General features: G+C 47.9%; 2 protein-coding genes across 4 annotated transcripts; one reads left to right on the top strand and one right to left on the bottom strand.

The window, feature by feature from the left end:
- Positions 1-43: 43 nt before the first annotated feature.
- On the bottom strand, positions 44-19,696 carry DEAF1 (DEAF1 transcription factor). Of its 3 annotated transcripts, none has more exons than XM_071428094.1 (13): positions 19,679-19,696; positions 18,319-18,416; positions 17,850-17,979; positions 16,829-16,975; positions 15,887-16,026; positions 15,214-15,279; positions 14,195-14,321; positions 12,300-12,428; positions 11,429-11,557; positions 9,423-9,673; positions 3,555-3,620; positions 1,776-1,865; positions 44-735 (listed from the first exon to the last, which is right to left on the bottom strand). In XM_071428094.1, exons 5-13 carry the CDS (start codon positions 15,962-15,964, stop codon positions 631-633), a joined length of 1,041 nt encoding a protein of 346 aa, XP_071284195.1. In that variant the 5' UTR covers positions 15,965-16,026; positions 16,829-16,975; positions 17,850-17,979; positions 18,319-18,416; positions 19,679-19,696; the 3' UTR covers positions 44-630. The 3 variants fall into 3 exon arrangements, with proteins under 3 accessions (XP_071284195.1, XP_071284194.1, XP_071284192.1); XM_071428093.1 differs by lacking the exon at positions 19,679-19,696 and adding an exon at positions 19,191-19,407 and having other exon boundaries at positions 44-761; XM_071428091.1 differs by lacking the exon at positions 19,679-19,696 and adding an exon at positions 19,191-19,407.
- Positions 19,424-27,093, top strand: TMEM80 (transmembrane protein 80). Its single transcript, XM_071428095.1, is given in 7 exon segments — positions 19,424-19,882; positions 19,885-19,997; positions 20,000-20,030; positions 22,288-22,304; positions 23,507-23,600; positions 23,702-23,794; positions 24,730-27,093. Coding segments are annotated over 7 exon segments (801 nt in total). The 5' UTR covers positions 19,424-19,635; the 3' UTR covers positions 24,936-27,093.
- The last annotated feature ends 757 nt before the right edge of the window (positions 27,094-27,850 follow it).

The following is a 27,850-nucleotide window of genomic DNA, read 5'->3' as shown; positions in this document are numbered from 1 at the left end:
GTACCACAAAGTGCTGCCCGGGGAATGAAGGGGAACCACTGGGTACACTTGTGCTTTCAGCACATTTTATTTAACAACATGTTATTTTTCAACTATATTTAAGTAGAGAAGTCCAATGTGTTCCAGATTTGCCCAGCACAGAGGGAACACGGGAAACCCAAAAATCCTTTCCATGCCAAACTAAGAACTTGTACCGACTTTGTCAAGGCAATTAAATAAACCAGCCAAAGATTTGTTTTTCTTCTCTAATGAGAGGTAGGGAGGCCCCAGTAGGAGGAAGCATTGGCAGATCTCCTTGCAGCACCTGCTTCAGATCCATCTCAAGAGAGATGAGGAGACTGCTGTAATCCACATGGTGGAGGATCCAGTCAGGCAAAGGCAAAGCCTCCCAAAGCCAGTCGGGGCTGGGACGGAAGGGAGAGGGTTCCAGATGAGGTTTTCACAGTCTCTGTATTATCCAAAGCTTTAGAAGGGGATTGGGAATAGACAAGTGCTGTCACAGTATCAAAAAATCAATGAAAAATGAGTCTGCTAGTGAGAAGAGTGCTGTTGGCACAGGACAGACCGTTCCCGCCGGTCGCCGATCCAGCCGGCCCCGCGTGTCCATGAACGGCTGCGGAGGTAGCGCCCTCACACGGTGACCTTCTCCATGACATTGTCCGGGACGTGCACCTCGTCCCCTTGCACCGTCACCGTGGCTGACTGGCCACAGATGTGCTGGTGGTCCTTCCAGTCCTGCCAGGGGAGAGCAGAGAGAAAGGCTGTGAGCAGAACAGGCCCTTGGAGAAGGGCCATCCCTGTGTGAGAAGCACTCTCTCTCCACAAACCAGACCAATGATGGAGGACAAAGGAGCCATGCACTGGATCAATGTAAGAGGTGGAATCGGACTAAGCAGAATGCTGCCATCTCCATACAACCACAATCCAGGATATCAGCGTCAGTCAGATGGAAAATTTACTAAAACTGAGTCAGAACCTCGACTTAAAGCCTCTCCTGAAAGGCAGCTCTCAACACTGAGTGCTCCCGAGGGACAGCACTGTGCTGGGATCTTAGCTCATCTAGGACAGGAACAGATTCCTTCTGGAACTAACACTGGAATTCAGGAACTCCTTCTGGAATTCAGGACAGCTTGACTCAGCCTGAATCTGGCCACCCAACAGAACTGTAATGGCTAAACTGAAGCATCCTTCTCTCCAAGCAAGGGCCAAGGGTCACTGTAAGGAACTGGTGTGAAACATGACACACAACAGCTTCCTCCACTGTACTTCACACTGTTCCCACCTCCCAAGTTCACAATTGTAGAATCTGTCCCACTGTACCACCTGCAGCATCACAAGTAATGGAAAGGAGAACTATGTCCTCAGTGCCATGGCAGGAGCAGCAGGGAAGGAAGGAAGGAAGCAGCATGAAGGGGCTGTAAAAGTGCTCCCCACAGTTCCCAGTGAGGTGTCCATGCTTCATTTCTAGTGTCACTTGGATTTTTTGGGTCACCTTTTGGAAGGTGTGTGCAAACCTGGGGACCTTCTCTACCCTTTTAACCCTGTCCTGACTTGCAGACCTGCCCCATCACTACAGCCTTGTTGGTGATCCCACTGGCAGGGTGGGTTTGGAGTGCTTAACCCATGCAAGGCTCTGTTCTGACTGCCTGGCTCTGCTGTCCGTTCCTCCCTCCGTACTGACAGCCATCAGGTGACAGCCCAAGCAGCCTGGCTGTCCCCAGGGTTACACAGCCCCCTCTGGGGAACTGAATCCCAAGTCACAAGCAGGCTGATACCTTCCGCTGGCAGAATGTGGAGCAGTAGTTGACTTTGTGGCATCCTGTGCACTCATTGGTGGCCTCCCGTCCGCAGTTGACGCAGGATTGCTGAGGGAAGGGATGGAGAGGGACAAGTCACACAGAGACAAACCAGGGGCATCACCAAGGTGCAACAGCAGTGCTGCGATGGCTGGAATGCCAGAGCAGTGGGAAAGCTCCCATTTCCCAAAATAGCCTCAGCACACAACCCACAACAAAGAGGCCCAGTCGCCTCTGGATACACCCTCAGAGACCCACTCTCCTTGCTCTTTCAGCAGGAAATGAAATTTCATTTGGAAAATGAAATGCACCTGGTTTTCTTTCTGTTGGGCAGGAAGCCCCCCAAAACTGTGTGGACACTGAGTGGTCATGAAAACCCATCCCCACCACCCCAGGGAAATCTCCCTCCAGATAGGTCCAGTATCCAGCAGTCAGGTAACTACAGGAGTCGGGTGTCTCCCACCCAGACATGTCAGGCTGTGCACAGGCTGTGGACACACAAGCTCTGAGGTTATCCCAAATTTAAAGGTTTAAAGGCAGATTTCATTGGTGGTTTTGTTGGGTTTATAGTCCTGTGTATATCTAAGAGAAGGTCTGAGGAAGGACAACAGACTAAGAATACAGATGGGACCCTTCAGATATTTTCCCCCAGTTTTAGGGAGGAAAAAGGCATCTGCTCCAATGGGATATGTTCCTTGGTCCCTTCCCAGTCATGACTACATAAGGAGTGTACCAAGAAGGAAACAGGAGTCAAATTAAGAAGGTTCTAACAGAAGCCCAGGATTTAAATCCAGAAGCAAGGTGAGATAGGATACACAGGTGAAAAATCACACCTCCTTTTTAAGTGATGTTTTTGTGTCTATCGCTTTAATCTTATTTTGATGACATCAATTAACATAACCTGTATATTTAGGTGGAAACATCACTGAACTGCCACCTAAATAAGCACTTCACAGAGCATTCCACTTCCAGTTCATTAAACGCCTGACAAATCATTAGCACGTCAGCAGCAGTGACAAGAGGTGTTGCTGGGCTGTGAAAGTTTTGTGGTCTCATCAGTTCCTCTAGGCTTCTTCTCTCTTTGAGCAAAACCACCCCAGAAATCAGTGCTCTGATTAATAGCCTCTTTCACACCTTTCCATGTACCTGCAGTGAACAGCTGGTGACACTGAACTGTGTTTGTGCTCCTGATGTGCAGCTGTGGATTTGGGACACCAAAAATGGCCTAAAGCTGTGATTTGGGACTTGCAAAGCCTGCCCTGACGGGACACTTGACTGGGGCTGTTTGTAGCTGGAAAATGTGGAAAATACATGGGGCATGGTTGTACCTGCAGATTTGAAAGAGAACTGAGCAACACAGCTCTAAGGGCTTCAGTCATGGGTCCAGAACTAACTCCCATTCCAAGTACCAGAGGAAATTGTGGAGTTACGAAAACCAGCTCACAGAACAGAAAGGAAGCAAATTCTCTTCCTGTCACAGCTCTGTGACAGCCACCCACCAGAGCTGCAGCACCACCACTCAGAGGTGAGGGAGACTGATGAACCTGGCCAGGTGAAGGAGAACAGAAAACTGGAATGCTTGGGAAAGGGGAGACACTGCTTGGAGCACTGGCCAAGGGAGGAAAGGGCTCAGATCCTTTGTCAGAAGGCCAGACACAGAGCACAGGATTCCACAGCAATGACAAAACCTCCGAGTCTTTAAATGGAATAAGGCAAAGACCAAAAGGCTCTTCACAACATGAGACATCCTCTGCCTACCTTGATGATGATTTCTGTCTTCCCATCCACATCCTCTGTTTGTTGGAATAACTGGCTCTGGTATTGCTGCAAGGAGAACACACCAGACATGTCATTTCCCAGCCAGAGCATGACGTGAGTGGTTGGAAAGGGTGCTGGGATGGAGGGTCCCTGTGCTGAGCTGTGTCTGCCCAGCCCCAGGCTGCAGTTGCAACAGGACAGGGTGGCCCCTCACTGCTCACTTCTAGGAGAGGGACACTGTCACCTGATGCAGAGACAGGGCAAGGAGCCTGTGAGAAAACGGCCTGAGGTGACAAACTGCCAGTTCAGTACAGCATTGCCTCCAAGCCCAGCTCCCCACTCCATCCAGCCATGCACTTGTCCTTAAACTGGGGGGTTTAACTGCAACTCCCCCACACGTGGCAACTGGGAAACAAGCACAAGAAACATGAGGAAAACACCAAGGTAACAGGGCCAAGTGGCACATTCTGGGGCCAAATTTTGGGTCAAGTCCAGTGATCCTAATTCACAAAGAGGCAAAGGAGTCTGGAAGGAAGGTACAGACCACCAAAAAGGATTAGGAGGAAAAGAAAAGCCAAACAAAATTAACACACCTTAGACTTTAGGAGCAGCACTAACCATAATCATTACTCCTCCTTGAAACAGAAGAGTGAGAGGGCTGTAGAACAAGTTGTGACTCCATCAGTCCTCTGGAGGTGATGTTCTCAGCCCACTTTGACTTCCTGGCAGAATCACTTCACACCAACTCAAGCCCAACCAGGTGCTGCTGTACCTGTTGCAGCTGCAACACACTCAGCAATGAGGGACAGAAGTCCCAAACTAATGGCATCCAAACTCAATCCCAAATTAATTATGTGCTAACCCTGGCTTAAAAGTATTTGGAACAGTTAAAAAGTCCAAAAAAGCTGAATGCCTTCCTCCAGGCCAAGCAGGTTCATCCAGGAGTTGACTCAACACATAAGGAGATTAAAGGCTTAATTTACAAGTGTATGACCTGAGAGCACAGTATTTATTCTCCTGTGAAACCACAACCTTCAAAACCTTGATATTACCGTGACAGAAATTAAATTTAAAAACTCCAGGCAGATGGAGGTGGAGTCAGAGAAGCTCTTGCTGTGGCCTGCCAGGGGTGTGATTTGGTTTTGTCCTATTTGACAAGGCAATTCCAGCCATGCACAAACCATGGAGAAGGAAAAGGTGTGATAAGAGAGAGGAACAAGCCAGACACATTCAGATCTCTCACAGAAACAGCTCCACAAAATCCAGAATCTCCAATTCCCAAGAGTATCACTGCTAGTTTGGAGTACACAAGCCAATGTCTGCTGACCAGAGCCATATTTCTTAACTGTCCAACCCTTTTTAGATTAATTTCATACTCTCCAGCCCTGAATTGGTTTAATCTTTCTTAAAAAGCATTCAGATGCCCCAGCTGTTTGCTGATTTAATTTTCCACTTGCTTTCAAATGGGCAGGGCTCCAGAAGCATCTCTGCTTTACAGAGGGCTATTCCAATTAAAACATTTGTGGGATTTCAACACTCATTTTCTTCAACTTGTACAGAAAATACAATTAATGCATTTCCTGAATCTCTTTATTATTCCCTAGCAATTCTGGTACAGAATTTAGTGAGTATGTGTAATATCCCCATCCTAAAGTTTATCTGATATAAACATTGGATTAATGCACACTCAGAAAAATTACATTGCCCAAGAACACCAACATGTCAGTCCTGCCTTTAATCTCTTCATTTTGGGCCTGATCTGCAAATGTCAAATATCTATTGCAAGAGACACTGAGCCTTTGTTACTCCACTCACCCTAAATTCCCAGATGTCTTTCCCCTACCAAAAAATGCAGTAAAGCCTACATGGAGATATTAACCAGGGGATCAGATACTCAACCACAACCTAATTACTAATTATACTCCAGAACTGTTTCTTAACAGCCACATGAAATCCAACCAGAGCAGTTGTATTTAACTAATCCCACACAAAATGCTGCAATTCAGAAAAACCTTATAAATCTCTCCATATTTCCATTTTTTGCAATATCATGACGCATTTTGGAAGTTCATATAAACATGGGGCTGGAGGGCTCCTGGTTTACTTTTCTTTTGGGATATCATTCCCCAGGACTTCTAAGTAACACAAATGTAACCTTACTCAGCGACTCCTAACACTTTGCAAACTTGCACATGAGTTCTCTGGGAAGGAAGTGTTATTTTCATCTGAGGCACAGTGAGGCCAAGGACTTACCCAGGGACATCAAGATGACTTGTGGGAAAGATGGAAACAAAATTTGAAGGAGATCCTCAGGCTTGAAATTTGCTCAACAAACCATGACCCTTGAACAAATTTACAGAAATTAAGAAGTACAAAGAAAGCAACTGAGTGTGTGTCAGAACTGCCGAAATACTAAATTATGTGCTAAAAAACTTCCGTGCTGGTGAAGCCTTTATCTCCAGCATTTGGAACAGTTCCTTCAAAAGGGATAAGGACGTTCCCAGCCCCTAACACAGGGCTGAGATGGCACAAGGAGGGAGGCAGAGTGCAAACCCCTGACATCAGACACACTTCAGAGCTGTGTGAGTCCCACAACCACTGACACTGCCCAGCACAGAGCACAGCTCCTGCTATTTAAAGCTAAGGCAACCTAACTGCTGCTCTCTGGGAGCAGGACAGCTCATTTGTGCTATTTAATTACTAGAAAGCTCATTAAATAATAAATACACTATAGTGAGTTTGTAGCATACAACGAGGCACCTGAGTTTGTGTATCCAGTTGGGAACCAGCTTGTTTCTATCAGATCTCTACAATACTGCTCTGTACTAAGTCACTTTTCCAGGAAGAGCTGAGTCTGCAGCTCCGTTATCATCTCATCTGTAGCCCAGCCTCACTCTGCAGCTCTGACACAAGGACACCACCAGGAAAGGCTCCCCCTGTTTGCTCACCCTTGGAAGTTCTATCAGTGGAAGAACGAACTAAGTGCTAATTAAGCACCAATTTCCTTTGTAAAAAATCCCCTACCTGAAGGCCATGAAAGCCTCTCTGCTTCTCATATACCTTAAGTGCCCAAAAAAGCCACGGGACCACACACATACTCAGAGTGGGAAACTGAGTCACAAACCACTAGGAAATTGGGAAAGGCCCTTTGACCAACACAAAAGCAGAGCCAATTTTTTGACCTTTAGTGTAATTGCTTCCCTGTATTCCAGGAACACAGAGTTTTGTCCATATATGGAATTCACAAGCAGGAATTAATTCAGAGACAGGTACTTGTGGTACTGTCTGGATGGTTCCTGCAGCCAGCACAGCTTAGAATTGTCTGGATGATAAAAAATATCAGCGTGAGTATTGTGGTTTCACCACAGTGCACAAGTGTGGCGGTCCCCATTACACAGTGAGAATGGTGAGACACAAGTGGTGTAACTGGGCATGCAGCAGTTCCTGGGAAAGGGGTTTTCTCTGGAAATCACGTGCTCATCATTCCCATGTCAACTCAGCTTTAATCCGTACAAAGGAGGGATTCTAACTCCCATTCCCAGGACAAGAAGTAAGTAGAAGAACATTAAAGAGAGCTGGTTTTGGATCAGAGGGTGTGGAGAAGGGACTGAATAACCATTCCAGAAACCACTGTGAGGATAAACAGAAGGGGAGATGCACATAGACTGGAAAGAAAAAGCAGAGTGAAGCTAAACAAAAGCAGATATTTATCACTCAACTGTGCCAAAGCTTCCAATATTTCAGTGTCCCACACTCTGTGCAGTTTTCCAGCAGCAGCCAGCCCAGCTGGGCAGCAGCACCAGCACCTGTTCTACAGGAGGGAGGCAGGGAAGGATTAGACTCCCAGTATATCACACACCTGCACATCAAAGATGCATCATATGGGAGAGGTTAGCAGAGCCAACATGGCAAAGAATATCAAAGAGGCTGCAAGGACTGTCCTAGGGGTCCTCAGCTTCCAGCAAAGTCTTCCCACACCTCTCTTCCAGGCCTGTTGCTGCACACTCATGCCTATGGATTCAGTAGAAAGCTGATGTTAGCACAATGCTGATGGCACCAGCAGGAAAGTGCTGTTTGGGAAGGGAATTCAGCAGCTGCTGTTGGTGACACCAGTTCCAACACTGCCCCCCACCTCTCTCTCCCTGGTTCACACCAGCTGTGGATCTGTGGGAGAGGGACAGCACCTTCAGGATGAAGCTATACTTGGGTGCATGCATGAACTGGTGGTCAGAAGGATCCGAGATCCCTACCATGCATCGGTTACAAAGAAGAAGAGGAGGGAGAAGAGGGCAGTCCTTGTGGATAATCCCTGTCCACAAGAGAGAGAAGATGGGAACCAGTCAGGGCTCCTGAGAGGCCAGGCAGCCTGCCAGTCCTACCACCAGGACTCGTGAGTCAGCTTTGCTTGCACAGTTCTCAGCAAAACACCTCTAAACTTTACTGCTTATCTTCCCGAGAGGGATCAATCTGATTTTTATTTATGGTTTGACGTATGTTACACATGAGGTGAAGAATTCCTGTAAGGTATACACGTCTGTACACGTATTGGTAACCCTGCTCCTGCAAGGGCTTTGTCAGGCAGCCAATCAGGGCCGAAAAAACTTCCATGATCAGGCTGTCAGCGACCCGCCCCACTTGCCGGTAGGGCAAAGGCTCGGATTCCCATGAAGAATGTCCATACAATCGGGCTGTGGAAGGAGCCTTAGCACACAAAAGTGGCTAACTGTGACAAAACGGCGAGACCTTTTGCTTTGAGTTTCTTGGAGGCATCAGAGGCTCGCTGGGAGAGTCATCTTGGTCCTTCTTCCCCCCCATCCCTCACCTTTTCCTTCCTGTTGTCCTGCTTCCCTGCCGCTACCTGCTTTGCCCTGCTCCTGCCAACCAGCTCATTGCCGCCACGACCTTGTGCTCCGCTGCTTCCCCGACGGAGCGGGAGCGGGTGCCGCCGCAGCCGGCTGCCTCCACCGCGCTTCCCAGGCGCAGCTGCAGCCGCCTGCACCCAGCCGCGACCGCCGCCGCGGTGTTTGTGCGCTGCCCGCCCCGCCACAGCGCTCAGCCCGCAGCCACCAGCCTGGCGTCACCGCCTGCACCCCGACAAGCCCGCAGCTGCCGCCTGCGGCCACCAAGAGCCCGCATCCGCCGCCGGGAACGCGCTGCTGCTGCTGCCGTGAGAAGATTGCGCCCGAGCACCGACAAAAGCCGCGGGGTCTCGCCGCGCCTTGCAACACGCACGCTCTGCCTGCTGAGCTGGCGCCGACCGAACACCGGCGTGCTTGCGGTAACGCTGTCCCTGTCTTCTGTTTCTTTCTCTGTCTCTCTTTTCTCCTCTCTGCTCTCTTTTCTATGCCACTTCAGCAGGACGCCTACCCTTCTTTATATTCAGATATAATATTGCCGCATTTGTGCTTTATTTTCATCTGAGAAATCTATCAAAAAGAATCCTCCCCAACTGTCTCTTTTACCTTGGGACAGAACACTTCCCCATTAACTCTGTGTTAAGCTGTTCCACATATCCTATTGAAAGCCCAGCTCACCTGACAGCAGCCACTGCACTGCTGAACACTCACCAGATTCCTCAGATCAGGACTCAGTGCCCACATCCCATAACTTTATGCACAGCTGATGGGAGAGCTCAGGATCGTGACACCAAACAGTCTGTACAACCAGCCTGCTGCCCACAGCTCCTGGAATCCCAGAGAACTTTATTCCTTTCCCCAGGATACAAATAACTTCTGAAGATTTCTCTCGCTACCGTTGCTTCCAAGGCTTGGAGAAACAATTTCCAGTATCACTGTTCCAGCCAGAAACTACTCTGCTCACCACTCAGCCCCAAAGGTGCCCATGGCTGAGCCGCTGTGGCACAGTTACCTCTTTCCTCTCCACATCGGCCTGGATCTTGGCCTGTGTGACAGCAGCCTCACGGAAGGAGGAGCTGGCCTGCTTGGCCTGCTCAATCAGAGTCTTCAGCTGCTGTGCTGTGCTGAGCAGGGAATTGACCATCTCCTCCAGGTAGAGCCAGCTGCGCTGCTCCGTCACCTCCAGCCCGTTCACCACCGACGGCGACATGGCTTTGGTGGGCGTCGGGGGGGGCACTGCCAGGGCAGGCAGAGACGTCAACACTGCACATGAGGAGCAAAAGAGAATATACAGACAGTTAGGGTGTTTCATTTCCATGAAGCAGTGGTGGTGGCAGGGTGTTGGTATTTGTGGTTTTTCTGTGGTGGTTTCTTTTTTAAAATGTGGTTTGCAGAATTTCCAGCCAGGAAAGTGTTTGTTAAACAGATTGTTCCTTCTGCAACATCAAGTGCACATCTGTGCAGAACAAGCCCATGGGACAGGAATGCCTCCTCTTGACGTGGATGACCCTAGGAAGAGTTTAACACCTCGCAGCACTGCTGTGGAGAAGCACCATGATGCAGTGAAAGCAGCATTCCCAGGAACTCCTCCACCACTGCCAACATCTCCTGCAGCCATGGCTAGGTAAGGTCAGAGTAAGTCACTCAGTGACCCAATACTTTACAGAAACATCCTGATGATCCTACCCAGATGTCAATTCTCAGGTTGCAAACCACAAAACTCAAGTACTGATCCACATCACGCTCTCTGTGCTTCCTGAAATCTGACCTTTACATAACCCTGGCCAGACAGTGAACTTAACCCCAGACAGTCACCATTACCTCCAAGTGAGTGTATTCCAAACATGGACTTCCCAAAACAATGGGCTGGGAAGTTCTTTAATAACCCAGCAGTTAGTGTGTCACTGAACCAGTTACTTTCACATTAGGTTTGTGTGTACACTGGGAGATCAGGGTATTTAATTTAATAAAATTAAATCCAGACCCAGGAACTCCATCACACACAGTATAAGCTCAGCTTAGGTAACATTCCAGGAAGAAATGTTATCTGGCTTTCCTTTTCCAAAATGTAATTCTAGCAATAAATACTCACCATCTGCCATAAAATTCAGTCCAAGACATTCACATCTACCAACACTGACCTCGACATTCCTCACTGAATTCTTTACTGGTACAAAGAAGGTACCACCAGCCTCAGGGTTGTGCAGACTTCTTACCTCAAAACACCCTTAATTAAAACAGTAATTTTAATGAACTTGCACATGAGTGGCATGGAACTATTTGCGCATAGATATGAGTACGAGATAAACCAGTCCTTTTTATCCATGTCTGTTTGCACAAGAGCCCTTCCCACTCTCCATTTCCAACACAGTATTTATCCCTGTCTGGCATTTGATAACGTATCAAACAGGAATTACTTCCAATTCCTCATTTTGGCACAAGTACATCAGACAAGAGAAAGTATTCACTGGTGAAAAAACAATCAATGTTTAATTAGTAACATCAAGATCTGACTAAGTCTTAAACACAAGAAGATCTGACTCTGGAGACCAGGAACATCCTGTGCCACTCCAAAGAAATAAATAAGGGTCATACAGAGGGGATTGAAAACTGACATTAAACCTGGTCAAAAGTACCCCCAGCACGCATCACCGGAGTAAAGGGATGTCTAGAAAAGCTTCTGTGGCATGATTTTAATTGGGTTTGTTCTCCTCAGATCGAACACTAAATAAATGTTCAGCCACAGTGCCCAAAGAGACAAAAGTCTGGAAGCAAAAACTTTAGGAACGGCAGGGAATGCAAGACAACTCATGATGCAGAATCACAGCAGCCACCTCTGGCACAATCAATAAATCAAATCACTCTCAATAAAGAGTGAAAAATCTCCCATGAAGGGGACACCTGTTTGTCCAAATCTTAGTATCTGTAAAACTCACAAGCAAAATAGAGCAAAGTCCCAATCTTTACCTTTGTTGAGAAAGATGGGAGGAAATTGAAGCACAGGGAGAGCAAACGTACCGATTTTGGGATGAGACGTTGGCAGTGCAGCCTCAGGGAAAGGTGAGATCTGGCAGTTGTCCTGGTAACTGGGATAGTGAGGCTCTGGATGAGACACCCGGCAAGGCTGCTGGACGTTGGTGTCCTGAACTGCAGGAGAACAAGGGCCTTGGAATCACTAACACACCTGGCAGGTGTTCCTTACACTGCATTCACCCCTATGTTTTTATGTTTTAGACAAGTTCCTACACTCTGTGGTAATTCCCAAGGGTTGAAAATGTGAAACAGCAGCAGGATCTCACACAGTCAGCAAGCAAGGAATCCTGGTCCTGGCGCGACCATGTTCTACTTTCACCTTTAGAGCCACAGGTTCCTTAGTTCCATCCCACATATTGAAATATCCATGATCATCACAGGGCTCCAAACTCTTATTCCTGGAGCAAGATCATTCCCCCAGGAGAGCTCACAACCCAAAGCATGACTCAAACTGAGAGAACTAAAATGTATATAATGCATTTATATTTTGTTTGACTTACCCTGGCATTTTTCACTCAATTTCAACCCTCACCTAGTTTGGGTTTTTTTGGTAGTATTTTAGGTTAAATGAGGAGTAAAAAAAAAAAAAAATTACAGAGATGAACATAAATCCTAGGAACTCAGCAGAGGTGAACATTAGCAGCTGCCACACCTGGGCAAAGCTTCTCCTTTGGTGCAACTGCTAAGATTTCAAACTGCTGAAATGATCTCACAGGAAAGACAGTGCCTTAGGCAGTGTCTCCTTTGAGAAATAAATCCTTTGTGTTGCATTCAAAATGTTCCTTCCTACAGCAGTGGGCATCCAAACCTCTATTCCTCCTCCCCACGGCAGTCTAGGAGACAGCTGAGCTCTTACCAGTGGCTCCAGTGAAAACATCCCCCTGTGCTGGGCTCTCTGAGATGATGGCTGTGGCCTCCACAGTGGAGGCGCGGTCGAAGGTCAGCGCCCCGGAGGTTGTGATCTGTCCAGAGGGAGTCACGGTGACTGGAAACATTAAAGCACTTTCATAATTAACACTCAGTGCAGAGGACATGCCTGTCCAGCTGTTTGTTGTTATCCCTGTGCTGCACCATCCAAGCTCAGGGGACTCACAGATCACCAGCCTGGGACAACCCAGTTTGGATCACACCTGTGACCAGTGCAGTTGGAAAAGGGAATAAAAACCCCAAGGGGCTTCTGAAGGCTCTGCTGTCCTTCCAAGGCTCTGGGGGCACGAGGCCAAAACGTTCATTTACAACCTAGTATCTCCCAAATCTCCACATTTTCAGTTATTTTATGAACCATAACTTAACACTTCCCATAAAGATTCAGTGAGGCCACACACCCCATCAATTTCTGGCTGCTTTATGACAATTTTAGCAAGAGTGTTTGTTGCTACTTAAATTAACACAACAACTTGTGGATTACAGCTAATTCCATGACAGCTGGGCAATTTTAGCTGTTTATCTACACAAAGCGATAGAATGTGCTCAGCCAATGAAAGGAACAAGGCACAAAATCCTTCTGGGTAATTATACCTGAGTGGCTTCTGAATGTCTAAAACCCATTTTTAAAGAGGATTATTTAACTGGTACCATTAATTGGTGATGGTCTGATTCTGTGGTACACAATAATTAAATTTTAAAATACCGTAGCTACAAATTCCTGGCTGAAGTATTTGGCCACCAAAACAAGAAGTTCTCTCTTCCAGTGCCAGCATGAGAGAACGAGCAGCCTCACAGCACCTCACATAACAAACCAATACAGATTCAACCTATCTGGGGACTAAAAAGACCGAAGCCATAAAAAAACCTCTGCAGAATCCTTGTGTGTTTCTCCTCCTACTGTTGCTGATGATCTAATCTTACTTTTTTGGGTTTTTTTTAGATTTCTGTTGCTTCCTCCTTGACTCACTTTGTACTGTTACCTGCAGATGATGCCAGTGTGCCGAGAGCAGGAGGACATATGGATGTGACTGGGGATGTGTGAGCTGGATCAGCTTGCAAATTAATTCCTGTTCTCACACAGATAATTTGCCAATCAAACCAGTAACTGACAAAGCTGAATGTTGGAGAGGGATGTGCAGATCAAAGCATCACCTTCTGCCTCCTTCATTAACGACTTTCAGGCTGGGGATTTCATTCCAGCTGCTTCCAGGCTATTTTGCATGGAATAGCACAAATCTTACTCCAGCTTCTAAGGGACACAAAGAAGCTCAGAGGATGGAATAGGGATTTCTGGCAGAGCAGAGAAGGGCCAGCCTCTCCCAAAACTAATTCCAACAGGAAATTTCTCAGTTGTTATTTGTGAAAAATCAACCTGAAATTCACTAAGGATCCAGGCCAGGATCCCATAATTGTCACCCCACTGAGAGCAGGTACAGGGGGCAATATAATCATAAACTATAACCACAGAATCCTGAAATGCTTGGGCTTGGAAGGGACCTTAAGGTCATCTCCTTCCACCACCCTACCATGGGCAGGGGCACCTTCTACTAAACCAGGCTGCTCCAAGCCCCATCCAACCTGGCCTTGAACAATTCCAGGCATAGGACATAGCCCAAACCTCTCTCAGCACAAAATATGAAACCTACTGTTCATGGCACAAGGATGTCACAATGCTTAAACCTGAGTCTCCTGGAGATCTAGAGCTGCACTTTTTCCTATTCAACTTGTGTTCAGATGTGGCAACACTGTGCTACTTCCTATAAAACAGGAAGTGACACTGAGACAATAAATAAAAGCAATTTTTACCAGGAGAAAAGAACCTACACGTAGTTGCAGCAGTGGCTGGAAGCAGAGTGATGTTTTTGGAACAATTCTTCTTCACTGGAGTTGCCGGTATTTCATTTTCTTTTTTCCGCCTTTTATATGGCACAAAGAGTCGTATAGGGCCACTCTGGGTAGAAAAACACAAGAAAGACAATGAAAAGAAAAAAGGAAAAGGCATTAGCTAAGGCACCTCTTTGGAGACTTTGGTTTTACTCTCATCTTTCCAGGAACAGCAGCACAGATCCCCATGGATGATGTCTGGTTTGCAACAATAGACCAAAGCACTTAAAAGTTTTCCAAACAAAAAGAACTTTGAATAAAAAAGAAAAGTTAAACTCAGCTCCCTCCAGCTGAAGAGTCACAAATTCAACATCTTCCCACTATTATTTAAGGAGTAGAACTGGGCAGATAATCAGCTGCTGGCCAAGGTGGTGGAAGAAAAGAGAAAAAGAGGGAGGAGTTCCAGGCTAGAAAACAAGCACATCAGTCAGTTCATAGCAGAAAAGAAAGGCAAAGCACCAGGTCAAGCTAAAGTCTTCTGCTTCAGGATTTAAATCTCATTTTTGAAACAAACTAGCAAAAAAATCAAACCCCTAATCAACTAACAAAAAGCCCAAGTAGTTTTAAAATGAAAATTAAGATTATAATGTTACTTCTTTACAAAAATATTTTTCCAAGTCAAAACATTGTGAAATTTGAGTCAAAAATCATGAATAGCACTGACATTCCCAAAAGGCATTTTGCATAGATATATTAATTAGAAAATGAAAAAACAAGAAAAAAAGCACTAAGTAGGATCTACTTTTACTGAGGGTCTGCAATAATGCCAGCAGTTCCTCATCTCCTTTCTCCACAGGGCAGGGACAAAGCACTTGTCCCTGAACACTCATGTGTCAGGGCACTCAATTCCCAGGACACTCATGACCTGCTCACCCAAGAGCTGTGGCAGCTTGACTGGTTAATTTGTCCAACAAAAATAATTAGTTCCTAAAGTAATGGATGTAAAGCCTCCCACTCACCAGGGTCATGTCGTCACAGCAAGCGGCACAAGTACACGAGGCAGCATGGGGATTTAAAATCCCATCCTGGAATCAGAGATCACCAGTTCAGCACGAGAGTCACAAAAATCACCCAGAGCACACCTTGATCCTGCTAAAAAATGTGGATGGCTCCCAGAGTGGTACCCATTCCCTCCTGGATGCTGTACAGTAACAGAGAGGCCAGTTCCCCACACCAGTGCAATGGGGTGAGAGGGTCAGAAGAGAGAAAAGGAAAACCAAACCTTTTCCACACCCAAAGGCCAGGATATATGAATTTGAGACTTGATTTCTGCTCAAACAGAAATCAACTGTCAGCCTAGTGGCAATGCCAAGCTCTCCAGGATACTCAAATAATGAATGGTGAAAATGAAGAAGGCGTGGCAGGCAGACATTGAAGGAGATCAGGCTACTGAATTACAGTATCACAGGTGAGAGCTCAACTCCTGTGGCATAGCTCAAGGCTGGGCTTCACCCTGCAGAAACTCTTTCCAGTATAAACAAGATTCCCAGTGTGCTATTTGAGACATATCAAAACCAATTCCCCTACTTCACTGCCCCTCAACCAACCAAACCAAGCACTGCTCCTGGTGCCATCAGCACCTGGCTCCAGCTGCCCCTTCCTGCAGAAAGGAGGGAGCAAACTTAACCTTACGTGGATAAGGCACTGCAGGGGCCGCCCGGCGTAGCGGATGCTCCTCTTCCAGTCCTTGCTGCTGGCTCGCCCCGCCATGGCTTCGAACTCCGTGGGGCTGTACCAGTTGTCCCCTTGCTTAATGCACCTGCCCCGGCCTCCTGAAGTAAAGCAACAAAATACACTGTTAGTCCAGGTTAAGGATAATTCGGCCACTTCTCTAAAGAAGAAAATACAAAAATTGCTGGACAAAAGAGCAGTTCATCTGTAAGAACCACTAAATATGCCCATTGCTCTTGGGTAACTACATCCATTTATTATCATGGCTGTGACAATGATGGGCATGTTCAGAGCTCCAACTCTATGTCTCAAAAGGCTGTAAAAATTACTCCTCCACAAAAAAGAAAAGTCTGTATTGGACAAACACCACAAATTTAAGTCTTTCCTCAATGTGCACTTAAATTTCTGATCTTTTTTGTATTTGTGGTGGGTTTAGAAGAAAACTTTCTGTCCACAAAGCAAGCACTGCACTGGGCAGCCAGGCTGGCTGGCAATTTCTGCTGCAGCTTCCCCAGCTTCCCCACAGGGATAAAAGACAAGAGGAAGAGCTCAGAAGCCCCATGAAGAGAAAAAACTATTTGCATTCCAGCAGGGATTCTTCAGAGTTTTGCAAAAACACAAGTCTACTTATGAGACAAAAAAATCATTAAAGGAGTCAGCCTATTACTGAGGAGACTCACTGCATGGCAGCCTGGATATTTGCAGGTTTAAGAAAAAGTTAAAAACCCTCTGAAGAAAAAGCAAAACAAAAGGGAACAGTAAAATCAAAAGACTCTGGGCTGTCTTGGAAACTCTCTTGGTTTTTTTTCCTGTCACGATCAGCCATTAAGAGCAGCCTGATTAAAAGAAGAGTAGAGAAGGAAGAAAAGGAGCTGTGCCACCCCTCAGCCCGGTGGCAGTTACCTGAGCCCAGCCTGTTCTTGTACAGAATGCCGCTGATATTCCGGCACCGCACCGGGAGCTCGTTCTCGTACACAGACGGGTCCCAGTTGTACTTGGTTCCACTTTTCCCCTGGACGGCTGTCAGAGGGGTAGGAGGAGACTGTGGTCCTTGGAGGAAAGAGCAAAGAAAGGTGTCAAGAGCCAAAAGGCAGAGTGGTGTTCCATCCCATGCTCGGCTGGATGATATGCCAAGGGGTTGACTGGAGCCGCTGGAACGCCCCCACAATGAAGCAGCACAAAAAGCTCAGCCTGAACGAACTGAGAAAGGCTGATAATTAAGCAAAGAGGACCTGAGGAAACAGGCTCTAACAGGGAATAAACACTGAGACTGTGACCCAATCCTTACACCACGTGTAAGCTATGGTGTAAGGAGCTGGCTGGAGATTCCCCTTCCCAGAGCGCATCCAGTGGGAAGCTTTGGAGCACTGAAGGTTTGCTGTGCCATCTCGTGGGCAGCAAGGAAACTGACGGGCAGCAAGGAAACTGACAGGCAGCCCTGAACAAAACCTCAGCGACAGAGACACTAAAGTATCAGCCTGAATGGACATGAAAATGTGTGCCAGGAGCCTTGGAAAGAACACGTGCAGAACTGGGAGACTCAGATTTTTATTAACCATGTTAAAATTATCTGTGTGCCCTTGGGGGGCGGGATGGGTGTAGAAAGCCCGGTAACAGGGCAAGATTTTTCAAGCAGCTCCTTTGCCAGGGTTAGGGCAAAGAATGAAGAAATTAAACACATTTCTGACAGGAAAAAAATTCAAAAACAAAAAAAGCATTCTTTCATTCCCAAGAAATACACAAAATACTGTGTGAGGACTTGATATCTTAAAAGTCTTTTCCAATCTGAACAACTTTATAATTTTTAAAAGAGGGAAAAGCACCCTTATAAAATTATGCACCTATTTTTAGATTCCAGAAAGATGAGTGCAGTAGAAGCCATCCCTCTGGGAGAGTGACCCACCAGAAGCAGACTGTCTAATACCTGGTGTGAGAGGTGCCGAAGGCCCCTTGATCCCGGTGGTTTCGACGATGCTGCCATCTGTGTGCACCACTATCAGAGTGGCTTTCTCAGGGTTCAAGCTGTCCCCAATTTGGAGGGCTGTTCTCCCAGACTGCAGAAGAAATAAAGAGTTTAAATTGATTAAAACACTTCAACACGAATAGATTTCACAGGCACCCCAAAACTCCAATCAGTATGGCAGTTATTAGGTTAATTTTTGAGTCTCTGATGCAAATACAAAGATTTCATGTTCCAGGTTACCAGCTCTGTTACCAGACAAATATGTGGGGGTGGAAAGGTAAAAAAGTTAGGAATAAAACCCCTGTATGTCCCCCAGCTAATGGCTTTGTAGTTTAATGCCTGGATATTACAATGAAAACAAGCCTTAGTACAGCTCTTCATTTACACTGAGAAACTTTGTCAAGGCCCTCAAATGAAAGGACAGACTTACCAACACGTGTCCTGAAATTGAAGCTGCATTGGCCACAGATGTGGTGAAAACATTGTCTGCAGAGGCCCCCACGTTGGCTACTGTCACTGTGGTGACTTCTGGAATGTAAAACAGGGTTAATTTAATTTTCTGCTTCATGCAGAGAGCCTGATGAACATCTGAAAAATTCCTTCTTCTTTCCTTTCTAAATTAATTTTATTTTTCATTGCACCTGTAAGTTGTTATAAACACAATCATTCTTATTTCTATTAATCTTTGGGTTCAACAGGCTTTAACCTTCATGAAACCAGGGCAGTCACTATCAGTGTGTGATGAACTAAGGGAAAAATAAGTATGGCATCTGTACTAGGGATACTCCGAGCTGTGGTGCTTTTATTTAAATAGGGGTGACAGGCAGACATCAGGAGAAATTGAACAGATTCTGCCTCTGTCATGTATTAATTCCCACGGTGCCATGACCTGTGCAGGTCGCCCAGTTAAGAGCTGACAGCCGCACAGCCCAGCGTTTCTGTGGTGTTCAGCGCTTGGCCTGGCTCAAATCTCTGGGTTCCCACGTGGGTGAGGGTGAAAGAACAACAGCCGCTGGGGCGGGCGAAGGGCTCTGGCCTCTGTGGCACCGCAGCTCGGCTGCACGACGCTGCTGTGTGACTGGGGGCGCTGGGCTGTGGGGACACGGGGCCGTGGCCCAGGCGCACCGGGCGCCTCCCGCTCTTTACTGTGTGTGAAGGGGCGGAGTGTGGGATTCGGCGAGGGGGTGGGAGCGCTCCCTGAGGGAGCTCACTGTCCCAGCCCGAGCCCCGGGGGCTGTGTGGGGGCCGGAGCCCGGGTTGGGGGAGCCCCGGGCGGGCTGAGGGAGCGCTGCCCGCCCTGACCTGCGAAGGCAGCGGCGGCGGCGGCCTCGTCGGCGCTTGGCATTGGCGGTGCTCCCATCTCGATGTGCTCGGCGTCTGCCGCCATCACCGTTACCGCCTCCTCCTGCTCCTCGGGCTCCGCCTCCCCCTCCGCTGCCTGCGGTGGCTCCCGCTGCTGCCCCGGTCCCGCGGGCAAATCGAGCTGTCCGGCGGCCGAGTCGCCGTCGCGCTGCTCCATGCGCGGGACCGGGGGTGGCCGAGCCCGCTCCGCCTCCCCCCCCGGGCGCGCCTGAGGGGGGTACTGCGGGCAGGGGGGACCGGCGAGCCGAGCGCAGACGAGCCTGCCCGACCGCTGACGAGCGTGTTCGGGGCCTTTCGACCGAGTTCCGATGAGGCCCGAAGCGGCCCGAGCCGCTCGGGCCCCGTGCGAAGGCGGCCGGCGTGCGCGCTCCCTGCCGGCTGGCCAATGGGGCGCGGCCGAGTCCGCGCGGCGCGGCCCGAAGCGGTACCTGACGGATCGGGTGAGACCCGAGCCCGCCCGAACGCGGCCGAGTCCCCGAGCGGTGCGGCCCGGCGAGGCGAAGAGTTCCGAGCGCGCTCGAGCAGTGTCCGATCTCAGCCGAAGGCGGTAGCGAGGAGCGCCGATGTGTGCCGAGTCCTCTCCGATCGCGCCCGAGCTCCGCTCGCCGGCCCGAACGGAGACGCCCGAACGGGCAGCGCCCGAAAGCGACCGAACCGGGCCGAACGCTCCGATCGTGCCCGAAGGCGGGTGGGCGGGGCGAGTGGCCGCGCGGGGGCTGCCGGGACGGCGGAGGACCGGCGGGCGGGTCGGGGGCGTCAAGATGGCGGTGCCGAGCCGAGGTGAGCGGTGTCGCGATAGCAACACGACAGCGACACGACAGCCCTTTCCGGGGCACCGGGGGGGCCGTCTCCCACCGAGCTAGAGGTGATCTCTCGCGGGGGGACACGACTAGAGCGAGGCGGGGCCGAGGTCGAGCCCAGTCCTGTTGGCATATCGCGACAATCCCGACACGCTGGGGAGATCCCGGTGGCGCCGCGAGCCGGGGCTTGGCGCATGTGCGGGCTGGGGAGCATCTTGACCTCGGGAAAGACGCTTTCCTGAGGCCGAGAGACGCCTCGTGAAAATCCAGGTCTTTGCTTCAGTTTAGGAACTGCTGGGATTCAGAGGGGGGAAATTTCATCATTAGTGTGGTCAAAATCATTAATTTTCAAGTCTTTCACCGAGGTCAGAGTTTACTCCCAAAAATGTAAATTTTTGGCTGGAGATGATAAAGACGGCTGAGAGAATTTGTGCTGAATTAATAATAAAAAAGTCCTAATCCCAAGACTGTGCAATGAGGTGCTCTGGGCGATGCTAACCACATCTGCTGCCTTTAATAAAGTTTTATGTTAAAAATTAAACCTTTCTGTTAGAAAATGGGCCATGTTCCACCTCAAACCCCCATTCTCAGTGTCACTCACTCTAAAATCAGCACCAGGCTGGATAGATAACCAAGATTTTGTTGGGTAAAGCACTGAAATGATATATTCAGGCAGTTTAATAATCCCTCTTGGCTCTGGCGTGCTCTGGGGTTTCAGGGTTTATCCCTGTGAAATGTCCCGCTCGCTCTGAGGGAGGCAGCACATCCTCAGGAACTGTGGCTGCCATCCCGGCCTGGAACAGCTGCAGGAGGCTCACTGCCCTCTCCTGGGAAAGGAGTAAGGAAAGAAGAATTCATGTATAAAGATGGGGAACTGCCCTGAGGGAATTCACTCGGAGTTCCCTGTGGGAATTCCATGGCTTTGACTATCATGCAATTCAGCAGCAGTGGTGTAGCTGTAGTTCTGGATATTGAGTGAACATGGAATCATGGAATCCTGGAATGGTGTGGGTTGGAAGAGACCTTGAAGCTCATCCATCCCCTGCCATGGGCAGGGACAACTTCCACTATCCCAGGCTTCTCCAAGCCCCATCCAGCCTGGCCCTGGACACTGCCAGGGATGGGGCAGCCACAGCTTCCCTGGGCACCCTGTGCCAGGCCCTCAGCACCCTCACAGGGAAGGAATTCTTCCCAGTATCAAAGCAGTTCCCCCTTGTCCTGTCACTCCCAAGTGACAGGATGAGTGCTGGGAGCCCCCAGTTCCTGTACAGAGAGCTGAGAGGAGAGGATCAGGTCCAGGAGACATTTCAGATCATGGACACATAAATCACCTAAAATCATGTGCCTGTTCCCACTGTGTTCCCAAACTGGACACCTTAATTAGCTGCCTGGAGTTAGGGGGAATTAATTTGGACCTAAATGCATAAAACTCTTAGGTGAAGAGGACAGTGAGATCAGGAATCCGGGGATGAGGATGGCGGTGTGACAATGATGAGCTGTCCCTGAAGAAACAGATGAAATGGCCTTTCACAGGTTTTACTCTCCCAATTGAACAGAAATCCCAACTGTGCAATTCCTCATGTGTCTGAGAGAGGCCAAGAATATTAATGAGGAACTCAAGAGGTGCTTTAGTAGGTTGGTGCCATCCTGTTGCATGGGAATTTTATGTGATTTTTGCAGAAAATAATAAGGATAAAAGTGAAATGTGTTGGTTGGATCATTGGGAATACTTGCTTTGATTTCTGTGGGCTGTCAGAACACATTGAGGTTGGATGTGGAATGACTTTGTGAAGGGAACTGGTTTGGAGAGATGACATTTGGAGGGATGATATTTAGAGGAACCTGGGAGCCCTGTGTTCTCCACAAACTTTCTCACAATTTACAAGCAAATGGATCCCATATTCACCTCCTTCCTGCATAGTTAGAGGGGATGAAGTGTCATCTACTAGGAAAGGACAGGATGAACAAGTTCTGGATAATGCCTGTGCACTTTCCTTCAGGCTTTGAAAGAGCCTAAAGTTCCTCAATGAAAGTGGCTTTTCCCAAAAGGGATTTTCCCCAAATTATTTGAGACTTCATCTACTTGAAAAGGTTATTTTTGGAACCTGAAGTCCAAGAAATAAATGTTCCTGGGAGATGAAAAAAGAGATTCCTCCCAGAATTTAGATACCATTGTTAGAATGTTTCTGGATTTAGACATATTCTCTTCTCTTTGTTTTCTCCTTCTCCATGGAAAGGAAGAACATCAGAGATTGTATCCTTTCTGTACCACTGCTCCCTCCATGCAAGACTCCTGGAGAAGACTGCCTCAAGTGGATTCCTGTCTTCTGTCCAGTGACTCTGCACACTGCTGGGTCTGTGCTCCTGAATTTTCTGTCAGTGTCATCCACAGGAAGCACATCTGGGACAACGTTGCTTCCAATGGAAGATGTTTGGTGCAGGTTTAGCTGGGATTTGCTCCTGATGGTCTCCTGCTCCTGCAGAAACCTCTTCAGCCCCCCTGCAGTCATGATTTAACCAATTTTCTTAGGAAAGGAGGTTAAAAATTGCATTTATGGACTGGTGGACACACCCCCTTCATCACAGCTCACAGACAGCTGACACAGCTGACAAGGGGTAGTAAAAGCAGCCCTCACTAGTAACTTCCTCCTCTCTTACAGTAAGTTACCCCACCTTTACTCCTGCCAAGATCCAAGTAATCTCCAAGGAGGAGACACCCTTGGCTCTTGAGATTTCCATGCTTAGAACCTATCTAGTAATTTTTTTTTTTTTTGCTCCACCTTCCTTCAACTGGAAAAACCCCAAAACCTGGTTCTGTGTTAATAAAATGAGCTGCTCTGGGAACTGGAATCCATCCACGGCGCGTGGGTGGGTTTAGAAGTGGGATGGGCAGTTCCTGTAAAAGATGCCTGGGATGAAATCCCTGCTTGGAGATATTTGTAGGATTTGAAAAAGGCTGGGGGAGAGAGGGGAGTGAATTAAGGCTGTTTCTTAGGAATTTGCATCTCAAAGCTGAGCTCAGACAGGTATGGAGCAAAGCATTTCCATGCTGTGGGTAGGAGCAAGGCCTGGCTGCTGCACAGAGCCACCTCTTCTCCAAACACAAGTTTGATGGAGTTTGCCAACTCTCTGTCAACTTCCTTAAGGCTGACTAAGAAGTGTAGAAGTAGTCTGGGGTAATGTACACATGCATCCCCCCTGCTTCCTCAGGCTAACGGATGCCCCACTGCAGTCCAAATAAAATTCCTTAAAAAGGGAACTAAAGCCAAGCCTGAAACAGCAGGCTTTTATCCCACAGCCTCAAGTTCCTTCCTGAGCCCTCCCCACAGCCAGGCATAGCTGGACCATTCAGTATAAAGAGGGAGTGCAGTGTATTTTGGGGTTACTGGGAAATGGTGTTTTTATGGAACAGATCCCACCTCATTGCTATGAGAAATCCTTAACAACAGTTCTCAGCTGTCATCGCTTCCCTTGCACATCCTGCTTTATGTAAATGGGGTTTATTACATCTTCTACTTCTTGGCAACTCTTGCAATGATTATTTACAAAAGTAAGTTGCAGGTATTGTCCCCAGAGCAGGCTGTGCTGATGCACAGCTGGGTTTTGTCCTGCTGTGTCTTCCTGCTTTATTTACTCTGGTTTATTCTCCAGGTCAGGTTTTCAGTTATCCAGATGATTTTTTGGCTCCTGATCTTGCTGTGCTTTTCCTTATGGCCATTCTGGAAGTGCCTCGATTGTACTTGGGTAGGTGATGTTATCAGTGCGACTGGAATGTAATCTGTAAAAACGAATCATTTGGAAATGGAGTCTGTCAGTTGAGCAGATATTTGGAGACCCCTACACCTTTCCTTTCTCTCCTGAGGATGCCCCTGCCAGCACCAACACCTTCCTTTCACTAAGACAGAAGGGCGGGAAGGGCCTCCCGACCTCGTCCAAAGCCTGCTAAAACTTCTTCAAGTCCAATTTTTAAAAAACCCAAATCACAATTTAAATCTGCTTAATATTCCAAAGGCATTTGTGCAGGGTGGGGCCCTTGAATCAATCTGAGTGTCTTTAGGGTTGGATTTATTCCGCTGCTTTAAATCTCTCTGGGTATTTATGGAGCCTGATCCATTAATAAAGAGGTGGGTTTCAACTCTAATGTAGTTAAACACCAAAATCTACTGAGCTGAGCTTGGAAGTAAGCTGCAAAGAAGAGAGAAGGACAGCTTCTCCACAATGCCAGTCATCTGAAACAGGTATAGATTAGAAGGGAATAAGACTTGAAAATGAGGATTGGACTCCAGGAGTGCACTGAGGTCACTGTGTTGAGTGCAGGGCTGGAGGGCTCAGGAAGAGTTTGATGGTTGAAGCTGAGTGCTCAGAAGGATGCAGCTTCAGAACTGATTCTCTGTGGTAAGAAGAGGTACCCTGGCTGTGATTATCAACTGATGAACTTATTTAGATTAACTTTGTTTAGTTTTCCTGTTTTGAAATGGATTGTCCATTGGTGTTGGTCTTGTTGTTTGATTGCTGGCAGAGCTTTGATTCAGGCTGGTATTTCAGTGTATTCTGAGCTTTTTTAGGACTCAGTAGGAGCAAAGTCAGAACCGGGGCCTTTTTTGAGCAGGAATATTCATGAGTTACAGCTTGAGCTGTTGTCAGAACAAATTGGACTTTTGGTTTCTGTTTCCTCGCAGGTTTCAAGGGTAACCTGACAGAAGCAGAGGCGCCGCTGGGGCTGAGCCTGGGGCTCACGGTGGGCAGCGTGCTGCTGTGTGTGTACCTGCTGCTGTGGCAGAGCTACGTGCTGTGGGCAGATGTGCTCCTCAACGCTGTGCTGCTTGCCGCCTACGGGCTCGAGTCGGGCCTCAAGGTCACGGCCATCGCTGCCTTTGTCAGCTGAGCCTGGCCCTTCCCACACACCTGCCACACGTTCCTTCTCTGAAAGAGTGGGGCTTCATTTCCACTGCTGAATTCCTTTGTGTAGAAAAACCCTGGAAAGCTTCTCTCTGGTTAAATGAGAAGTTTTGGGGACATAGATGTCCCGCCCAGGAGCTGTGTGATGCTGTCCACCATTGGCTTATTTATGAGCAAAGGCAAGGGGTGAATCACAAAACACTTAACACTCTGGCATTCACCAGGGGTCAGTACTAAATATCCATTCCCAGCACAGGACAGGAGGCAGTGCTGCTGGCATGGTGGCAGTTTTCATGGTATGGGAGCAACATGCAGCCCAAGTGACACAGAAATTAATCAGGCCAGGGCTCACTTGTGCCTTGCCACGCACACGTCCGTGTTTGAGGGCACAGCTTCTCTGCTGCTCTCATTTGTGTTTCCAGACCCCAGTGGTAATTTCCCTGACTTTAGTAGGGCAGAACCTGATGTATCCCAGCGGGGGAGAGTGGAACTGGGTTTTGTGCATACCTGGAGAGCCAAGCCACAAGGTTTGGCAGCCAGTTCTTACTACGTGAGGGGATGTTTGGTTAGACAGAATGGACTTAAAATGAACAAAACCATTCACCATTCATTCTCCCTTCTGTCCTGTTTAAAAGTCCAACAGAATGTTGGCAGTTTTATTTCTATTTGGTGTTAAATGTGCTTATTTCTACTATTTTGCAAAAATTACTATATTCAAGTCTGTCTTAACTTCTGACTGGTGCAACTGCAGAGTTTTTTACTGTCTCAAAAATATGTGTTAATGGAAAGCTTTGGGAGTTCCTGGGTTTTTGAAGAAGCCTCTTTTATATTCAGAATTTCCTATTTTTGTATTTATTTATTCATTCAAATAAATAATGGTTTAGGTCTAAGAAGTGTTTGAAATGCAGAGCATCTTGTTCAGATCTTGGGCTCCAGCTAAGTCATCCAAAGGAAGACTTGGCAAGCCTGGATGTGTGTGGAAGCCTCTTCTGATCCTGATTCTGCTGCTGTGTGTAGCCCCTTCTCCTGCCCTGGGAAGGTCTGAGTTAATTTGCAATCACCAGGGGCTGAAAACTGTGGGGTGCAGGCCTGTGGCACCTCAACCACACTGCTCTTTGCTTTCTGGTGGGGGTAGAAAGGGATGAAAGACACAGAAGTTCTGTGGAAGAGCTCAGTTTCATCCCTCAGTCATTCCATGCTTGGACTTGACCATCACAGAGGGCTTTTCCAACCTTAAGGATTCTAGTACCTAGAGGGGGCTTACAAGAAAGAGAGGGAGCTTTCACAAGAGCATGTAGTGACAGGACAAGGGAGAGTGGTGTCAAGCCAAAAGAGGATTGGTTTCGATGAGATACCAGCAAGAAATTTGTGACTCAGAGGGTGCTGAGGCCCTGGCACAGGTTGCCCAGAGAAGCTGTGGCTGCCCCTGGATCCCTGGAAGTGTCCAAGGACAGGCTGAATGGGACTTGTAGCAATGTGGTGTAGTGGAAGGTGTCCCTGCCCTTGGCAGGGGGGATAGAAGGAGATGAGGTTTAAAGTCCCATCCAACCCTAACTCACAGGCCAGGTAACAGCAAGTTCTGTCCACATTACACCCCCTGGCAGTCACAGAGTACCCACTGGCACAAATCCCCTTGGACAGGTCCTGCTAAGCCAGGGCACAGCCAGCCCTTTGCTGCTCCCACAGAAACATCACAGCAGAACAGGGGCTAAGGAGCACCCAGGAAATGGAACCATCAAATGTTTCTGTGCTTAATCTGCCTGAATGGAACCCCCACCTATTTGTCCTCCCAGATTTGCTTGGCATGATGGAATGTGCCATCACATGCTTGTTCCAAGGAGTGACCAACATACCGAGCTGTCCCTGCCCCATTAACGATCAAAGGACACAAGCAAAACTCTTCCTGGATGGGCACAAAAAAAAGCACAAACTTTTCCTGGTGTTTGCACCTGCCTTACACAAAGGTCTGCCCACAGAACAACTGACAGGTTCTAAAAGGAATATTGCAAAGTGGAATTTTTACCTGAATGCAGGTGATAACAGCAAACAGGGTCACACAGGTTAATGTTGAGTCACAGCTCCTGTGCTTCACCTTCTTGAGTGATCACCACAAACAAAATAAACACAAAATATGAATTATAAAACATGGTGTACCCTTTGCTCCCTTCCCATCACCTGGGTGTAAAACAAGGATCAGCAGAGAGTGCCAGTACTTAGTGATAGTGAGGCATGGGGTAAATATGCACATAGGATAACAAACATTAATTTTTTTGGCTCGTTTCAGGGCAAGGCCTGATGGCTGCAACTGTTCAGAGCCCTGGCTGGCTATCAGTGCCTGCTGGGCTCAACTGGCACCAACCTGGACTTGCATTCTCACAAGGGCAGGACAGCTCTGGTTTCAGTTTTCCAATTCCAGATAAAATTGTCCATGAACTCTTTTGAGGGGTACTGCTGCTGTTGACAGACCTGCACTCTAAGATGAAGCATGAAGCCTGGAATCTTCAGACAACTCCTTCATCCCAAGTATTTCCAGGCTTTCAATGGGAATTGTCAATGTGTTGGTGTCCCTGATTTCATGGTGGCATCTCTTGATGCTGAGGCGGTACAAAGACCCAAAGTGAATCAGCTTCAGAGAGTTTCCCTAACCAGGAGCTCCTTTCCAAACTGTTCCCACTGCTTGGAGAAGCAGGGCAGGCATAGTGAAGCCATTGATGACATTTGCTAGACATACAATCGCTGGAGCTTTTAATTACGAGGCCCAGCCCTTCTGAAACAGGACAAGCAAGTTGGATGCAAACAGCATTAAAAATTTAGAGGAACACATATTTTGAGGAGCTGGGTTTGGGTGGTGTTTACTCGACAAGTCTTTGTTCTCGAGCCATCACAGGGGTGTCTGCCGCC

The sequence above is a fragment of the Agelaius tricolor genome, unplaced genomic scaffold (assembly GCF_023055355.1).
Source record: "Agelaius tricolor isolate 1412-34295 unplaced genomic scaffold, bAgeTri1.0.p SCAF_5, whole genome shotgun sequence".
Classification (NCBI taxonomy): Eukaryota; Metazoa; Chordata; class Aves; order Passeriformes; family Icteridae; genus Agelaius; species Agelaius tricolor.
The sequence above is the reverse complement of the archived record's forward strand: the minus strand, read 5'-3'. Positions and strand labels throughout refer to the sequence as shown.